At 37.8% G+C, this 18,358-nt stretch overlaps 1 protein-coding gene across 1 annotated transcript in view; it reads left to right on the top strand.

Annotated features, from left to right (window-relative positions):
- PELI2 (pellino E3 ubiquitin protein ligase family member 2) overlaps window positions 1-18,358 on the top strand; it is a 49,242-nt gene that overhangs the window by 22,250 nt on the left and 8,634 nt on the right. The window contains exons 3-4 of the mRNA XM_081315293.1: window positions 12,908-13,009; window positions 17,786-17,983. Of these exons, the coding sequence (XP_081171419.1) occupies window positions 12,908-13,009; window positions 17,786-17,983 (300 nt within the window). The remainder of the gene's footprint in view (window positions 1-12,907; window positions 13,010-17,785; window positions 17,984-18,358) is intronic.

The following is an 18,358-nucleotide window of genomic DNA, read 5'->3' as shown; positions in this document are numbered from 1 at the left end:
TACAGCCTTTTCCTGGCTGCTCGTGTTCCTGACACTTAATGCAAAGATCTCTAATAGCATCCTTTGTGCTTGCTTGTCTGTATATTTGAAAAAGTGCCTGGGCAAGTAGATAATTAACTGTTTCTAGTGGGTTTCATGTATGTCCTCTTACACGTCTTGATTTTTCTGATCACTTGTAGGACCAGGTCGGGAAACTCTTTTGTTTGATTTTTTTTAAATCCGATTTCAATTTCTTCAGGTTTTTGTTTTTTTTTGCCGAGTGGTGGTGGTGGGCGTCACTTAATGAAGTTCTAAAAACTAGAATGTATTTATGTCAAGATGTTTAAATTTTAAACAGGCCTCATAGATTCAGAATCAGAATAATGCTGGAAGGGACCTTGGAGGTCTTCTAATCCAATCCCCTGCTCAAGCAGGAGACCCTATACCAGGGGTAGGCAACCTCGGGTCTTTTATGATTCATGGACTTCAACTCCCAGAATTCCTGAGTCAGCATAGCTGACTCAGGAATTCTGGGAGTTGAAGTCCATGAGTCATAAAAGAGCCGAGGTTGCCTACCCCTGCCCTATACCACTTCATACAGGTGGCTGTCCAGTATTTTCTTTAAAAACTCCAGTGATGAAGGACCTGGATGAAGGCAAGCTCTTCCACTGGTTAATTCATTGCTCTGATTTTCACATAATGGTAAACTATAATGTGTTTTTGACTGAATGGGATGTGTGATGAAAGGGCAGTAAACCATAGCTAGTAAACATGGTTTACTGCTGACTTATAAATCTTGATTTATTTTAGTATGTTTGAAATCACTATCCTAGTTCATTTTTATGTGCTTTACCTCCTCACTAATTTCTTCTAGGTATTCAGAAAAAAAAGAGATAAAAATGTGGAATAGGCTATAGTTGCTTTGTCTGCAACTTTGGTTTCTTCCACAAACTATGCTTAAAATAAAATCTGACTATTATTATTGTCACAGCAATTTATTTTCCAAATTTGTAATTTTAAAAGCAGCCTTCCTCAACCAGGGTGCCCTTTAATTAGTTAGATTTGAACATGCAAAATACCTAGTGACTTTGTAAAACCCTTCAGACTAGTTCAGACTAGGATACCAACATTATATAGATCAGTGCTCCTTCTGTTGTAAAGTTTCAGTAACAGAATCTTTCACTTTCCCCTCCCTCTCTTTATCTTCGTGCATACGTCTTCTTAGACTTAAGCTCAGGCTTTACTAACCATTGCTTTGGCAGTAGCTTTTTCTCCTGCCTCTGCCCTCTACCCAACCTGCCCATTATATTCTAAAAGTCCACATGCAGTATGTGGATATTGGCTACATTGGGTAAAGCTGCTTTCAGGGAAGAAGGGACGGTAGGAATTGAAATTGACAAAATGTGTATCATTCTGAATTTCTGACTCTTCTTTATTTTGAAAATTAAAAGGCAGCTTCTTCCAGCATGAGTACCACTATTCCTACATGGAGGTACTTTACTTAAAATAAGTATTTAAATTGGTTGCCACTAAGAGACTGTAAACTGACAGCTAAATCCTGCAGAATGTTAGTGTGATATAAATAGGCATCACTCCCTGTTTTATAAGTTGGAAGACAGACAGTGGAATAATGCTGCTTTTCAGAATATGTAATTATTCTGGAACCAGAAATGCATATTTATGGCAAGTGACTAAAAAGCACTCCCAACACATCATGTGCTTTTCCCAAGTCCTCCTTTTTCATTGTATCTTTTCATTTATGTATTCATTAAGCTTATATGCCATCCAGTTCGCCTTGAGGTGACTCTAGGCAGCTTGCAATCAATTAAAAACAACAAGATAAAACATTTAAAACATTAAAATAATAAATAGTAACACTAGCAATTAGTTAAAATTGATGAAGACGGGAGGGAAGGGAGCAAGATACACACAGGAAGGGGGTGGGATTTATCTTAATCCATTAACCACCTTCAGAATCCTATCCTAATTGGGCCCAGACCAGTTGGCAAAGCCAGGTCTTCAGGCCCTTTCGGAAGGTCAAAGCCTTTTATGACTGATTATGTTTGTACTCTTAGGAGTTAAATGTGAGCTGAGAAAACTAATTCTAATTATAATTCTAATTCTAAAACTAATTCTAATGTGAGCTGAGAAAACAATCATTCTAATTGTTTTAAGGTCTGTCTTTCTCTGACACGTGCACACCCACACTTTTCAGGAGACATTGCCAAAATGCAACATAATAGAGCTGGGTAGTGATTTATATTCAAGGGAGAAAAGGTGACTCAGGGTCTGTAGGGGTGCTCATGTTGTATTTGCTGACGGGGCTCAAGGTTGACTCAGCCTTCCATCCTTCCGGAGTCGGTAAAATGAGGACTCAGACTGTTGGGGGCAATGTGCTGACTCTGGAAACCACTCAAAGAATGCTGTAAAGAACTATGGAGTAGTATATAAGCCTAAGTGCTATTGCTAACTCCATAAACAAGTTAAATCTTTGCTCAGTCTCAGGAAAAGACAGATGTATTAATAGGCTATGAAAGCAGAGGGATAATAACACAGATTTAATACAGTAGACCAGCAGGAAACATCTCATATCAGGATGAAAAAATAATCTCTAACCATTAGTAATAAAATCACAACTTGTGTTTTTTATACAAACATCAGAAACAGACTGCGAACAATGGAAGAAGTTGCAGCAATGAACAGAAATTTAGACAATAAAATACAAAACAGATTTCATTAATCACTGGCTACAATGTTTGGGATTGAAAGAGCAAGCTGCTATTGGTTTCTTCTTTTTATGTGGTGGTAAGTTTAGGGCATTGTGCATTTCTGCTTTTAAAATAACAAAATAGTTGTTCCCAACAACCAATTTTGCTTTAGTATGGAAAGAAATTGAAGATGCAATAAAGTTTATGTGGAAAAGAGAATGCCTGTCTTTCAATGACATTGACAGTTGGAGTACAAGTAGTTCTCAAGTTACAACCACAATGGAGCCTGCTCATTATGATCCGAAGTTAGCAGGGCTGTTCATGAACCACCTTACTCAACAATCCCCCATCCCTTTTATATGTTCTGTCTGTACTGTGGCTTCCTGGCCTGTATATAAGTTTCTCATGATGACAAATGATATGTTCTGGGATTCCCATTTTTCTGAGCTTTCTCAATTCCAGCATTCATCTCCAATAATGTCTCATATTCCTCAGCCTTTTCTAAAGCCAGTTTGAACATCTGGCATCTCTTTTCCCGTGCAGCGGTCTAATCTGTGTTGAATTATCTTAAGCATTATTTTGCTAGCATGTGAAATTAAGGACATAGTACAACAGTTTGCGCATTGTTAGCTCTCCTTTTTTGGTATTGTAGATTGACTTCTTCTGATTTGTTGGCCACTGTCTCATTCTCCAGATTTGCTGGCATAGCTTGATTAGAACCTTTACTGATTCTTCTTCTTACCGCTTGCTATATTTCAGTGGGTATTCCATCAGTTGCTGTAGCTGAGTTGGCAATGAATGGAGTGCTGATATAACTTCATCTTCTAGTACTAGGGATTCTTGTAAACAGGGAATATCCTCTAAAATATCTTGGATGTTGGCATCTCTACTTTACAGTGTTTCAATAGGTTCTGTCCATCGGCCTTTGCTCTCCCTTGAATAGTTATCTGTCCATTGGCATGCTTTAGCATATCAGTTCCAGGTTGGAACCTCCTTCTGAATTCAGAAATCTTTTGAAAGGGTCCTTGTTTTCCCATGTCTGTTTCCATCTTCAGTGTCTTTGCAGATGTAATACTGTTTTGTGTGTTTTCTAACAGCTCTCTGAAACTCTTTGTTAAGTTCATTTCTTAAGATTTTTTTCTTTCTTATTCTGGCTTCTTCTTTTTTTGGCAGTTTCCAAGGTTTGTTCTGACATCCAGTTTTCTTTCTTCTTCTGTCTTTGTTTTGGCAGACTCATATCTTTATAGGTAGTCCTCATTTAACATCTGGTCATTTAGCAGCTGTTTGACAGACCTTTCAAAAGTTAATTATGACCCCATTTTGCAGTGCCCCCATAGTCATTTGCCCTTACAATTGATCACGAGGATGCTGCAGCACCTTCTCTGCCTCTCTCTGCCCTCCTTGGTCGCTGCACGCCTTGGTCCTGCTTTCTACCCCTCCATCACCCATCACTCTGGACATACATGCCTGGGCCATTTGGCTGCCTCCTGGAAGCAGTCGCCATTTTTAGAATGCCCACAATTTCTTGTAGCCGCGGCAAAATGGCAAAACTTCTAGGAGGCTGCCATGTGGTCCTGAGATAAACCACTTTGTTCTGTTTTCCTAACAAGGTCTGCACAGTGCCAAGGTAAGCTCTAGAGCCCTGGAGATCTTCAAAGGGTAAGTGCGTGATGGGTGACAGGAGTCGGGGGGGTAGCTGCGGAGAAGGCCCAAGCCCTACAGGAACCTGGTGTGGGGGAGAAATCTTGCAGGGACCCAATTGGGGGGAAGGCCTGTGGGGACATGGGTGGCCAAAGCAGAGCCAAGGGCTGTGTGGACCCCAAGGGCAATAAGCGGACCACAAGATGGCTTGGGTTGGGGAGGCTTGGGTCAGGCAGTAGGCCTATGCTATGCCTCCCAGTGCCTCCTCCCACACCTGAGGCACTCCATGTTCCACTTAACAACCCACACATTCATTTAACAACTGCATCAGGGAGAGCAGGGGCTGGGGGTCGTTAAGCAAGGTTGTCTGGCTTAACAGCTGTCATTGCTTGTGACTGTAATGGACAAGTTCCATTAGGATCAGAGGTTGAGTTGAGGATTACCTGTATTACAAAGACTAAGCCATATTATTCATTGTACAGTACTTGCTATATCTTTCTAACCATAATAATGTGATCTTCTGGCTGAAAGTATCCTATCCCAGTCATTTTCAACTCACTGATGCCTGAACATTCAATTTGTAGTCATTTCATTTCATATGTAACTGTGTTGGGCTTTCCTGTGTTCATGGTGCTTATATTTCATGCTCCCACTGTAATTATATCTTTGCAGCTTTGGATTTTCTTTTCCTGTATGGCAACATCTCCAACTAGACCTTCCAAAGTCTTTAATCTAGCCACATTATAAACATCATTAGTACTGAAAGATCCTCAAATCTTCTTCCCCAGTAGCATGTAGAGTGCCATTCAAGCTAAGGTGCCTATCATCTGGCACTGTATAATCAATCAGTTTATATTTTCTATCCATGTGGTTTTATTGGTAAAAATACATACGGTAAGTGGTTTATCATTATCATTGTCTTCTTCTGCATAGTGCTGCATGAGCTGATAACTTTGCCTTCAGCATCTTTCTATATTTCTACTGCCCAATATAAATGCCTGTTTCCTTTAGCTGGGCAGCTGAGTTGACACCTTCATACCGAGTGAGCCTGTGGAGAATAACTTGGTAATTTTTTCAGTGGCAATCGTGTTCAAGTGGTGCTCCAGATGTTTTAGGTTGCACCACTATCACTACTACATGTTTGCTTGCTATTGCCACAGTCATTCTATTTCTCTCTGCAGATCTTAGTATTTTGTGATTTTTCCCCAGTGCTTTCTCTTCTATTCTGGTGTCTCCAGGTACTGCCATATTATTATCGTAGGGATATTTTAGGGTTTAGTTGTTTTATCCTACTTTGATTTATCTGACAATTCCATATTAGAATCCACTTTAAATAATTCTAGATGGATGCATACTCTGCCTTACTCCAGGCCATTGCTTTAAATGTATTAGTTGCTTTAGTGTACAGTACACATATTTTTTTTACTGAGTTCTAAGCTAATTTTATTGAATCAATGTATAATTATTGTATTGTGGTTTTTGTTTAGTTTTCATTTAGTGCTGTGCTATGATAATAGTGTGTAATTTATTATTGGTGCTGTTGTTGTTTATCAGTAGAAATCTCTAGAAGTTTCCTTTAAAGACAGTCCTAAGTAGAGTGCTTTGCTGTTTTATAGAGGTGGTAAAGGCTAACTCTTACCAATTACTGTTGCTTTATTTTTTAAAAGCTTCCAATTTCCAATCTGTAATCTACTAAATAGATAATACCAGCGCTACTGAAACTTTTTTCATTATCCCAAACAATGTGTTTCTATTGGTGCTAACTCTGTGAGTAATAAATCTATATGAAAATACATTTTATATTTTATTAATTCTGGAATGTACTCTTGCTTGTATGTAGCTTTCCCTGGAAATGTTGTTCTCCCCAATTGCAATTTGTACTCCCTTTCTCTTTTGATTTAACTTGTTTATTTGAAGGCAGATGGGCTTGTAGAATTGTTTGTTTGCAGTATTTATTCATTTTGTAACGTCCTGATCTTTATGAATTTTGACCGTGTGTACGAATCCCGAGTGCCGCGTAACAGAGTGAGCGCCTGTTACTCGTCCCAGCTTCTGCCAACCTAGCAGTTCGAAAGCACGTAAAAATGCAAGTAGAAAAATAGGGACCACTAAGGTGGGAAGGTAACAGCGTTCCGTGCGCCTTTGGCGTCTAGTCATGCCGGCCACATGACCACGGAGACGTCCTCGGACAAGAGCTGGCTCTTTGGCTTTGAAACGGAGATGAGCACCGGCCCCTAGAGTCGGAAACGACTAGCATGCATGTGCGGGGGAACCTTTACCTTTACCTTACTTTTACAAAAAAGCAACCAGAAGCCCATGAAGTGTTCTTTATACTGCCATAATAGGAAATTGGTGTATGGTTGATTTGCACTGACAGTGTTTCATTTCCCCCCCCCCAATTATTGTATTCTATCAACTTATTTCATTAATAAAATCAATTTCAATAATATTTTAGTCTAGCTGTCATCCTTTCTTGTCCTGCAGTATAATATGACCTATAAGTTCTGATCCTGTAATTATGAGAATACAGTTCTATCTATAACTGTAAGAACATGTCTTAAATTTGTCTGGAACAGATGAGAACAGAACAATCATTTTATTGTTCAGGGAAAAAAAGTCAGTGTAGTTTATCTGTGTATCCAAGAATGACAGATTTTTCTGTATTGCGTAATTTGGTTACTTCTGTACCCTTATAAGAGTAACTGCTTTTCAGTGTGTATAATACACTGATTCTTCATTCATTTCTCAGCTCTGGATCTCAAAATGTCTCATTTGCTGTTAATGTAAACTCTATTTCGTGGGGACATATTGGACTCCCTGCAAAGTCTTTTTTTTTCTAGTGGAAAGTCTCTATATCAGTCACTTCATTTTTATGACTATTTACAGATTTGTTTCTCTGCATTCATAATCTTCAACAGCATTTGGGATACATGGTGTCACTTTGATTAGTATGAGAATATAGCCAACTTCACATAAGATTTCAGTTTTTGTTTATAAATTGATTCCCTTCCTAATACAACAGTTTTATGAGGTATCAAGGAATTCTGCCTGTCTTATTTACCAGTATGTATAAGTTGTTTTTTTCCCTGTTTTAATGGATAGATCCTTTGTGTGTTTAGCTACTTCTGAAGTGTGCCATATTTCACTAGGGACGTCTGTTTTCTCTTGGCAATATCTTGGTGCTTCAGGCAAGTTAGGCAGCATTCTAATTACCGGTAGATATGCTGTACGTTATTTTGCACAAACTTTATGTTATTTACTGTATGCTATTTTGCACAAGTATGTTAGTATATTTGCCTTCCTAAAGATTTTCAGTTTTGTTCATTTCAATCAATATTTTATTTTGTACACCTTTTTTCCTGCTCCAGTATTACCTTTAGAATCATCTAGGCACTTCCTGGGCATTCACTATGTAGCTTACATGCATTCCTTTAAGGCAAAGTGTTTATTTCTATATAACAGGTTGCCTAAGGAAGGCTTCACATCAGCCACAGAAAGAATTAGAAAGCTCCTTATTCTAGATGCTGCAGGAGTCCATTCCACTATAGCACCTGTAATGTTGACAGCAGACCGGCAAAGTATTTATTATGCTGCCATTTGGTCTGAAACATCTCTAGACAGTAAGATCAAACCAGGTGCTGTTTTTTTTAAGATAACGTATACTCTAGTTTGTGTTTCATTGTCCTCTGCATTGCTTTGTAATTACACCTAGCTGTTTTCCTCCATTCAGATGTTACAAAGAAACCATAGCGAAGGAGAGAACAAGTTGCCAAACTGTACTTGTGGTTTTTCTTTTTCAGTGGTCATTTGTAAATTTAAATAAACCTTTCGCTGTCTTTTTTTAGGGAGATATTTGCATTTTAATAACTTATAATTTAAAGAATGCTATTTATGATGCAGAGTATTAACATAACACTTTTGGAATATTATCTCAATAGTTCTTATAATAATTGAATGAGACAAGTCTAAAGCATAATATATTATCCCACAAGGAAAATAATGTATTTCCTAAAGTTGCCTTGTAGTTTCAATACTTGCTGTAGTGAGAATTAGGGACCAATATGTAACTCCAACATAAATCAGTGTAGTATTTTCTCTAATACTGTGTGTAGCATTATCTCCCATTGTGATTTTCATAATTCGGTAAAAAGGCGGTGTGACACTCCTATCTTTTTAGCACCCTAAACTTTTGCTAAGCATTAAGCATTGCTAGGAAATACAGCAATACTTCTTTATTGTGGTGGGGTTTTTTGGATGTTTGTGTCTTTCAGTCTGTCCTGACTCCTGGGAACTGTCCGGACTAGTTCCTGCAATTTTCTTGGCAAGATTTCAGAAGTGGTTTACCATTGCCTTCTTTTCAGGGCTGCGAGAAAGTAACTGGCCTAAGGTCATTCAGCTCACTATGTACCTAATACAGGACTGTAATTCAGCCTCCTGGTTTGTAGCCTGATGCCTTAACACTATACTGGCTCTTCTTTACAATTGATACATAGAGATAAATAATCAAAAGCAGAGACAGAGATAGAAAACAAAGTAAATAATATTATTTCTGTAAATGAGGTGATAATATCCCTACTAGCTATGCAATGTTTATACTTTCTCCATTCTGAGATCAGAGCAGGAGTTGGCAAGCAGCAATATACTTTGCCAAGTAATGTAGGATAGAGGCATAACTTGTATGCTTAACTTATATGAGGTGCAAGGCTTTTTGCATCTTCTATATTCAGTTTGGGATGTAGGTAAGCTAGCAGGAATTGGCTAGGGTTCATATAATAACAAAAAAAAAGTTTGTTAGCTTTGCTTATTTGTTAGGTTCTGGTTTCTGCACCTGTCTTGATACTATTCGAACACTAAAAGCTTTCTATATATTTATAGAAGATAACTGGAACTCCTTATAAAGCTATGAATAATTCTTTTTTGTTTTCTTCTTAATAGCTATTGAACTTCCATTTTAAAGAATGGTAATTTAATCATCAAGAATAATGAATTATCTGGCTCGTAGGCCCTTTAATGTTTTGTGTTTAGAAAGAAATGTTGAAAGAAACTTGATAAAGGCACCAAATTCCTATGAATGTGCTTTTTGAATTGTACAAATGGTTTCAGTGAAATAAGATTAAGTACAAGTAGTACTAAATGAATAGTTGTTTTAAAAACACAGGACATTAATTTTCTGTAATTACAAACTAAGGACACCCTGTATCTATGTGGGAGGAACATATGTATAATTTGCCTAGTAGAAAATAGAACTTAAAAAAGAGGGTTGCTAAAGGATATTTCAGAATGCCAAACTATGAAGCTGGGGTTAGCTTGTCGTCTGTAATCAACTATTTCCAAATAACCTTTCAAACATATCCTTAATTCTAATTATTTGACTGGAAATGGCTGAATGTTTTTCAGTTGTACCTGGATTCTTAAGCATATCTACAGAACAAATATTTGTTAAACATTACCTATCAGTGGCTAAGCATGTGGTAGACTGAATTTAAGAGATATTTAGGAGATTATTTATTTATGTAGAAAATGTATATTGCCGCCTATTCACACATGGTGACTCAAGGCGGCTTACAGGACATAAAAGCACAATATAAAAGAAATAATTAAAATAAAAAATAATTATGCCATTTAAAATGAGGAAATTAGCAGATGTAGAAAACTGTATGTGAACATTCAGATATATAGGTAAAGGTAAAGGTTCCCCTGCACATGCGTGCTAGTCGTTTCTGACTTTAGGGGCCGGTGTTCATCTCCGTTTCAAAGCCGAAGAGTCAGCACTTGTCCAAGGACGTCTCCATGGTCATGTGGCCGGCATGACTGGACGCCAAAGGTGCACGGAACGCTGTTACCTTCTCACCGTAGTGGTCCCTATTTTTCTACTTGCATTTTTACGTGCTTTCGAACTGCTAGGTTTGCAGAAGCTGGGACGAGTAACAGGCGCTCACTCCGTTACGCGGCACTTGGGATTCGACCCGCCAAACTGCCGACCTTCTGATCGACAGGCTCAGCATCCTAACCCACTGAGCCACCGCATCCCTTTCAGATATATATCCAGCTTTATAATTGATTTATATAAACATATTTAGCTCACCTATTGAAATCACCTCTTTTATTTGTGTTTTAAGGATAGAATTCTGAGCAAGAGGAGCATAAGGGACATTTTTTCTTTATTTTAGTGGAAATTGTATCTTAAACACTTGAAGCTTTGGTAAGTTTTAATACTTACAGAATAATTAAAATAGTTTACCTATATGACTAGGCAGTCTCAAAGATACTTTTTAAAAAGGCAATTGGACTATTTTTTTTCCCTTGAAGAAGAAGATGACGTTTCATCAGCCAGAACTGATGAAGCTTCTTGGATGAGAAACAAAATTTCTTTTTCTTCCTCAAGGGAAAAAACATAGTCCAGTTGCCTTTTGAAAAAGCATCTTTGAGATGGCCATGACCTGGATGACTGAGAATCTACATAGATAAATATGACTAGGCAGTTTATTAGTATCTTTTACACATCTTCTTTCTTGTTACATAGTTCTATAGTTTAGTTTATTGATTAGCCCATAGGCCATATCAAAATACAGAGTTCCAAACACAAATTATTAATAAAACCCTACAAAAACAATTCAAAATGTTTCTTGTTACATAATAAAACCCAACATGGACTGGCTCCATCCACTTTTGGAATGTTGCCTTTGATATGCTGCACAGAGTCTAGTATGACTGTCAGTCAGTTGGAAGTTGCACTCTTAGAATAATGGGAAACATTTGTTCCTTAGTTTGTATTTCTTAGTTGCTCCTATGGCAAGGTTTTTTTCTGACAGGTTATTCTGTTTGGAATGCCAGTTAAATGTAAGCTTTGGACTTTGGTTGTATAATATACTAGACAACCCACGTTGGCTCATCATTTCAGCGATATTTCCTGATCTAAACAGAAAATGAATGTCATAGGTAGGCAAAAAAGCAGCGGGAGCAGAACCAACTTCTGACCTTGTCACCTTTTCCACTGAGTTCCCTTGTTTCCTTACTTCTTGCTGGGTGGGGGAAGAAGTGAGGGATTACAAAACCTGCTGGGAAACTATCATGAAAAGTTGAAAATGATCACATGACTGCAGCAGATTTTGGTCACATTCTGTATGTTAACCCATTTGACTTTCCTTGGTTCAAAAATTGTTGCTCTATGAGGCACCGTTTCACTCAGTTAAAGATCATTTTATTTTTATTTATTCAACATATATGCTGTCCATCTCGCCCATAATGAGAATTTTAGTAGCATGGATATTTAGTAGTATATAGAGGCATCCATAGAGCTGGATGATTTTGGGGGGGGTATATGTCAAAAAGTTCATATGGCAATTATGATACATGGGGCAGAGTTGTCCCATGATTCAAGGTGCCATCTTGATTTTTTTAATGCCCCTTGCAATACCCTGTGTGTTAAAAGTCTTTCTGATAAAAAGCTCTTATTATTGTTAATTTACAACTCATAAAGAATGAGAGATGTTCTAACTATAAACTGTGAATTAGTTTTGTGGTATTTCACCCATGAAAAGGTTTAATTTAATTTACAGGTTATAGAGGTATTAAAACATGACATAATTACTCAGAATGCATTTTCTGTGTGGTTTGAATCTTCCCAGATTTCTGTTGTCTGAAACAAAACGACTGTGTGTGTGTATGGACAGGTATACATATGGTATTCAAAAAGATATATCTAATAAATGGAGTCTTAACAAAATAGGAACATTTAAAAATACTATCCACCGATTTATTATTGTTAATCACAGTAAAATTAATGTTTAATTTGAGAAGTGGTATTTAAATAATAATACATGTAATCAATATACCTAAACATGGGAGTGTGATGGATCAGCCTGGGTTCAAGACCAAAGTACCATGTGATGGAGTGAGCTCCTGCTACTTGCCCCAGCTCCTGCCCATGTAGCAGTTTGAAAGCATACTAATGCAAATAGATAAATAGGTACCACTTTGGTGGGCAGTAATAGCGTTCCATGCGCCTTGGTGTATAGTCATGCTGGCCACAGAGTAAAAAGAAGAAATGGATCTATAATGTTTCTTGTGACAGCAAATACTGTGTTGTAGTACTAGGGTTTAAAAACTGAAATAAATTGTTGAATACATCTGTAAAATAGGTTTTCATATAAAAATATCAATTTCCTCTAGAAAATTTTCATCAAGCAGTATTTCCAACGTAAAAGATACAAAACAAAAAACAGAAGAACTGAAATAGAGGAAGGCACTTTGTTTTCCTGAGTTTGTGAAGTAGATAATGCTTTTTTTAAAAAAAAATGAAGTGTAGATCTCAGTATTTTCTACCTCCTGTCCCATTCAGAAACTCATAAATGATTATATCTTACATGGAGATTATTCTTGGTTTCCCAAGAAATATTTTTATTTAATTTGTTATGATTAAACTTAATAATTGCAGTATATGGTGTACTGTACAGAAAATTAAAACTCAATTTGAAGCATATAGTCATGTTTGTAAGTGCATTTACAAGTGTGTTTATACTGTTCTTTCTCTGGCAGAAATGTTATTTAAATAAAGCAGAGAATGTTTTATTCTACAGGCTATCAGTTGTAAGGGCCAACACAGTATCTCCTACACTTTGTCACGAAATCAGACCGTTGTAGTAGAATATACACATGATAAAGATACTGATATGTTTCAGGTAAGTGTACTAACATTACATAAAAGTAGTTGCTTGTGGTATCATAAAATAGACTTCCTAGATATTTTAATGTATCATATGTGTCCTTTGGGTTTGGAAATTTGTCATATGAAAAGTAATTCTCAGCAAGCTTTTACGCTCTGCCCTGTCTCTGTCTTTTATATTAAGAACATACATACTACCCTGCTGGATCTGACCCCAGGCCCATCTAATCCAGCAATTAGTTCTCATAGGGCCAATCAACTACACGAGGAAGCCTACTTGCCTCTTAGTAGATGGCCTTTAGAGGCAGTTACACTGCCTTTAAGGCTAATAGCCATTGATCCTAGTATTGCATTGTTCTCAGATTTTCCAAAGTTGGTATGAAATAATCTGTATAATTAAAAGTATTACAACTGCTGAAGAATGTTAATTGCTTCTCTGTCCAGTTTATGGCTTTGTACAGAAAAGTATAGTTTATGTATAGATTGCAAAAGAGTTATCTTACTAGTTACATGAATGTACACTAGGAATCTGTGGTCAGTTGTGTGGTTTCCTAGCTTAAATGCATGCAACAAAATATTTTCATGATAGTGATATGTAACTGCAGTTCCATGTATTTTCTGTCACTGAAAAGTTTTTCATGTGGAATATTTAAAACATCCTTTTATAGCAGATCTTATGAACAATTAATACATAGATTTCCTGTTATTTACTTAATGGAGCATGCTTTTGAAAATTAGTTGGTTGACACATGAGTAGTGCCTTAGAATAATATTCCTGAACTTGGATGGATCTTATTCAGGCATTTTTGCAAGTTCTCTCAGTAAGAACTAGTGGTAGCTGCATTGTTTATGTTTTGATCTCAAAATTATTTTGAAAGTATGTCCATGTACTATGTACATCATGTTCAGTATAACAGATTCACAGAAGTGCCTCAACTCCCCACTCCATTTGGAAAGGCCTTAGTTAATTTTCAAGATTTGTTTGGAAGTAGATTAATTCAATTTTTCCTTTGATGATTTTTCCTACTTCAGTGATTTTCCAAGCCAGAACATGTAGTGATATTTGTTAAACTGATATTCTATTTGTTTTTTGAAAAGCTGAGAGTGGTTTCATATGAGAAGGTCTCTCATGTAGGAATTAATCGTGTCATATCTCCGTGTCTTCACTATTGTTCAGCAATTAAATGCTTCCTATACATTGACTCTAGAATGTAAAAAATGTAACTGTTTATACCACAAGATAAGCAGTGCTGAACCAGCTTGGACTTTCTGAGAGTGATTATGCTTGCTGAAATTATAGGTTTCAGGTAGTTGATAGTAGTTTACCCATGTAAACCTGAACCACACCAGGCAAACAAGAACAATCAAAGAAGAAACAATATCTAACTCAGAAGCAATCCAGGAAGAAGCAATGCCTCAATCAAGGCTGGTAGGACAAGCTACCTCATCTACACAATCAGTAATCTCCACTTCCCTGTGCACTGAAAATGTTACCTAGCTTGGTAATGAAATGTCTGCAGGAAGAAAAGCAAGCACAGAGAATGCCAAGAACCCAGCAACTCAGCCCTGAGCGAGATATATTCACTATGGCAACTATCTGATACAGCCTGGAATTTAAGCCTTCTTTGGTAGCCTGGACAACCAGGAATTGCTTTGAGGCAAATGAACAGATTGGATTGCTCCAATCCCCTCTTTGCCAGTGCACTTTATTTCCATGCTAGGACAGGAAGCCTCTTCCTCAATAATTAGCATGGAAATGTAATAGGCTAATGGAGAGGGACAGATTGTTCCCCTTTTTCACCAATTTGCTTGACAGAAGGCCGTTAAAAAATATCCTGAATTTCTATGTTGGCTACAGATAGGAGGGGATTGTCCCCTCCTTCCTGCCTGTTAGCAAACAATATGTTTTCCTGTAACCTAATAAGCTATTTTACCCAGAGAATTGCCTATATGAATTTTTTAAAAATGGATCTAGATAGTAATACTTCATAAAGCAATTTCTCAGACCAAATTGTATTCCAGAATGGTTGTTTGGGGGGGGACGGGGGGACTACGGAGCATTGTATATGTTGATTGGAGTCCTCTACTAAAGAAAAAAAAATCAAACATAAAATTTCTAGATAATAATTGCACCTGTGGCAGTATTCTATGAACATTACATTAAAAAACAGTTGAGGCACATATTTTGGAAAGTGTATGTGGGCTTTAGATATTTCATACTTTTGTAGCAAGTTTATTGATTCAAGTCCAGGATATCAAAATCTACAGTAAGTGGCCAAAATTGTGGAAACCTTTTGGGAAAATTGTACAGTAGAAATGCCACCTTTGGTTAAGTTTCCACCAATTTTTCTTCTAATTTCTTTATAACTGTAGCCTTGTTCACTTAATAATACTATTTTACATTGCTTTCTGGGCAACCAGTCAACTCTTTGCACCATTACTTTAATGTTATTAAGTTTTACAAGCTCACTAAATGAAAGAACACAAAAAAAACCCCAACCAACTTGATAGCGATCACATAACACACTGACAAATGTCCTCCTCTCAGCTTCAGTACATGACATCAGTAACTGAATCCTACTGTGATCTGATTGGCTCATTGCCAAAACAAGATGACACCTGATTGGCTCTCTAAACACTCATGTTCATAGGCTACAATCAGATGAAGGAAAGCTACCTGATATCAACCTAAGCAAGTTGTGTTTCCTTTTTCTGGTTATTTGGCTATAACTTTTCATAGAATACAGATAATTGAACAAACTTTGTTGCATTACATTCGTGATTAAATTATCTTTCCATTGATATATAATTTTATGGTACTACTCCCCCCCAAATGTATTATTAGCCATCAAACCGCAAAAATACACTTTTCCCAAAAGGTTTCCACAATTTTGGCCACCACTGTAATATACCATAATAGCATGTTCTTAAATAAAACATGATGGGGCAAACATTTTTGAGCAATCGCACATAGGCAATACAAGGGTCCTCAACTTCTGACCACAGTTGGAACTCTTGAGTGGTTAAGAGAGATGTCATGTGGTTGTTTTTCTCCTAGTGGTTGTTGTTAAGCAATCTCAGACTGTTAAGCAGACAGGAGTCTTGGGAAAGGCATGCAGGGTGCCTCAGAGGGTTGGAGCAGACCTTGTAAGGTGCAGGCTGCACGTGAGTGCTTCTCTGCTCAGGAGTAGAAAATCTTTCCTGCTAAATTCCAGGCATGATTTTTGGCCCCTGAGTGGAGAGGTCCTCACATGGGGGCCTGCACTGGTCTTCCCAGAGACCTTCTCACCTTCCTGAGACACTCTGCACTCCCTACCTTTTCATGCTGCCTCTCCATTCAGGGGCTGAAAATCATGCCTGGAGTTTGGCTGCCTCTCATTTTTGGGGGCTGGCTGAGAAAGCTCCCTGCTTGAAGAATTTGAGCTCTATGCCTGCTTGGATGTTGGAGCCTGCCAATACCCAAGCTGGGCAGAGCTCAAATTTTTCATCAGGGAGTTCTTTCTATCGGGGGGGGGGGTTTGACTGAAAGAGCGCTCTGCTGAAATCCAAGCAGGCATGGAGCTGAAATCTTTTGACAGGGAGTTCTTTTAGCCACCCTCCAGAGACTACAAGGAATCTTCTGAACAAGTGGCAGCAGCTTGAACATTCCCAGGCAGCTTCCCCATTGACTTTCTGGGGAAGCCAGTAGAGATGGCAGATGATGATCACACAATTATGGGGTGCTTGGCAACTTGTCATAAGTGCAAAGAGGTTGACGAGCACCCAGACTCTGGTCATGTGACTGGTGTCTGTCTGCATGCAAAGTTTTGCATAATTTCCAAGGCCATTATCAATTCAAACTGGCATTAAATGAATGGTCATAAGTTGAGGACTATCTGTAGAGATATCTTCTGGTAAGCGATATTTATTGTGAAAATTAAGAAATTCCTGAGTGCATGTAACAGTACATCTAGTGTAGTGTTAACTTGAATGTAATACAGGTAGTCCTCGACTTACGACCACAATTGAGCTCAAAATTTCTGTTGCAAAGTGAAACAGTTGTGAATTTTGTCCCATTTTACAACCTTTCTTGATACAGCTGTTAAGTGAATCACTGCAGCTGTTAAGTTAGTAACATGGCTGTTAAGTGAATACGGCTTCTCAATTGACTTTGCTTGTCAGACGGTTGCAAAAGGGGATCACATGACCCCAAGACATTGCAGTTGTCAGAAATATGAGCCAGTCGCCAAGCATCTGAATTTTGATCACATGACTGTGGGCATGCAATGGTTATAAGTGTGAAAAACAGCCATATGTCACTTTTTCAGTGCCATTGTAACTTTGAACAGTCACTAGATGAATTGTTGTAAGTGAAGGACTACCTGTAATTTTCAAGCCTCAGGCAGAAAATTCTGTTACCTCAGATCCTTCAAACTGTGATTGACTATAACAGGGGTAGGCAACCTTGGCTCTTTTAAGACTTGTGGACTTTCAACTCCCAGAATTCCTGAGCCAGCCATGCTGGCTCAGGAATTCTGAGAATTGAAGTCCACGAGTCTTAAAAGAGCCAAGGTTGCCTACCCTTGGACTATAAGATGTTCTGCATCCTGAAGCAGCATTCCCCATGCTGGATAGAGAATCCTGGGAGATGAAGTCCACATATCTTAAAGTTGCCAAGGTTGAGAAACACTGACCTAAACTATGCCCATTTCTAGTGGGGAGGGCTTGTGAAGAACAGTTAAACTGTTCGCTTGTTTTGTTCACAGGACTTCACTTATGGGATTTCTTGTTTATATACTATTAACTCTTTCAGGTTGGCAGATCAACAGAGAGCCCCATAGATTTTGTTGTAACAGATACAATTTCAGGCAGCCAAAACAGTGATGAAACTCAGATCACCCAAAGTACTATTTCCAGGTTTGCATGCCGTATTGTCTGTGACCGGAATGCACCGTACACAGCCAGAATTTTTGCTGCAGGATTTGACTCTTCCAAAAACATATTTCTTGGGGTGAGTATATCAAATTTTCATAAAAGTCAGGACATGACCTGTGTGTCATATAATGAAAGGCTGCTTCATATAATAGCTTCTCTCAGAGTGATGACTGTTTCTTGCAAATCAATCTATTTTATAAAAATAGGAATAAAGAGTTCTGAGAATAGTCATACTTTTATATATGTATTTATATACCACATTATCAGCAATAAAAATGAAAATAAAACCAACAGTGGAAATAGAGGAACCTACCCTCCAAAAGGCATCTGGCATCAGCCCCCAAAACACCACCAGAAAAACTGTGTTTTAAGAAGTTTCCTAAAAGCACGTCCAGAGAGTTGAGCTGGTGGTAAAAACTGCAACTGGGCCTCAGTCTCTTTGAAATACCAA

Source organism: Vipera berus (genome assembly GCF_964194415.1).
Source record: "Vipera berus genome assembly, chromosome: 1".
Taxonomy (NCBI): Eukaryota; Metazoa; Chordata; class Lepidosauria; order Squamata; family Viperidae; genus Vipera; species Vipera berus.
This window is presented reverse-complemented; position numbering and strand designations above follow the sequence as displayed.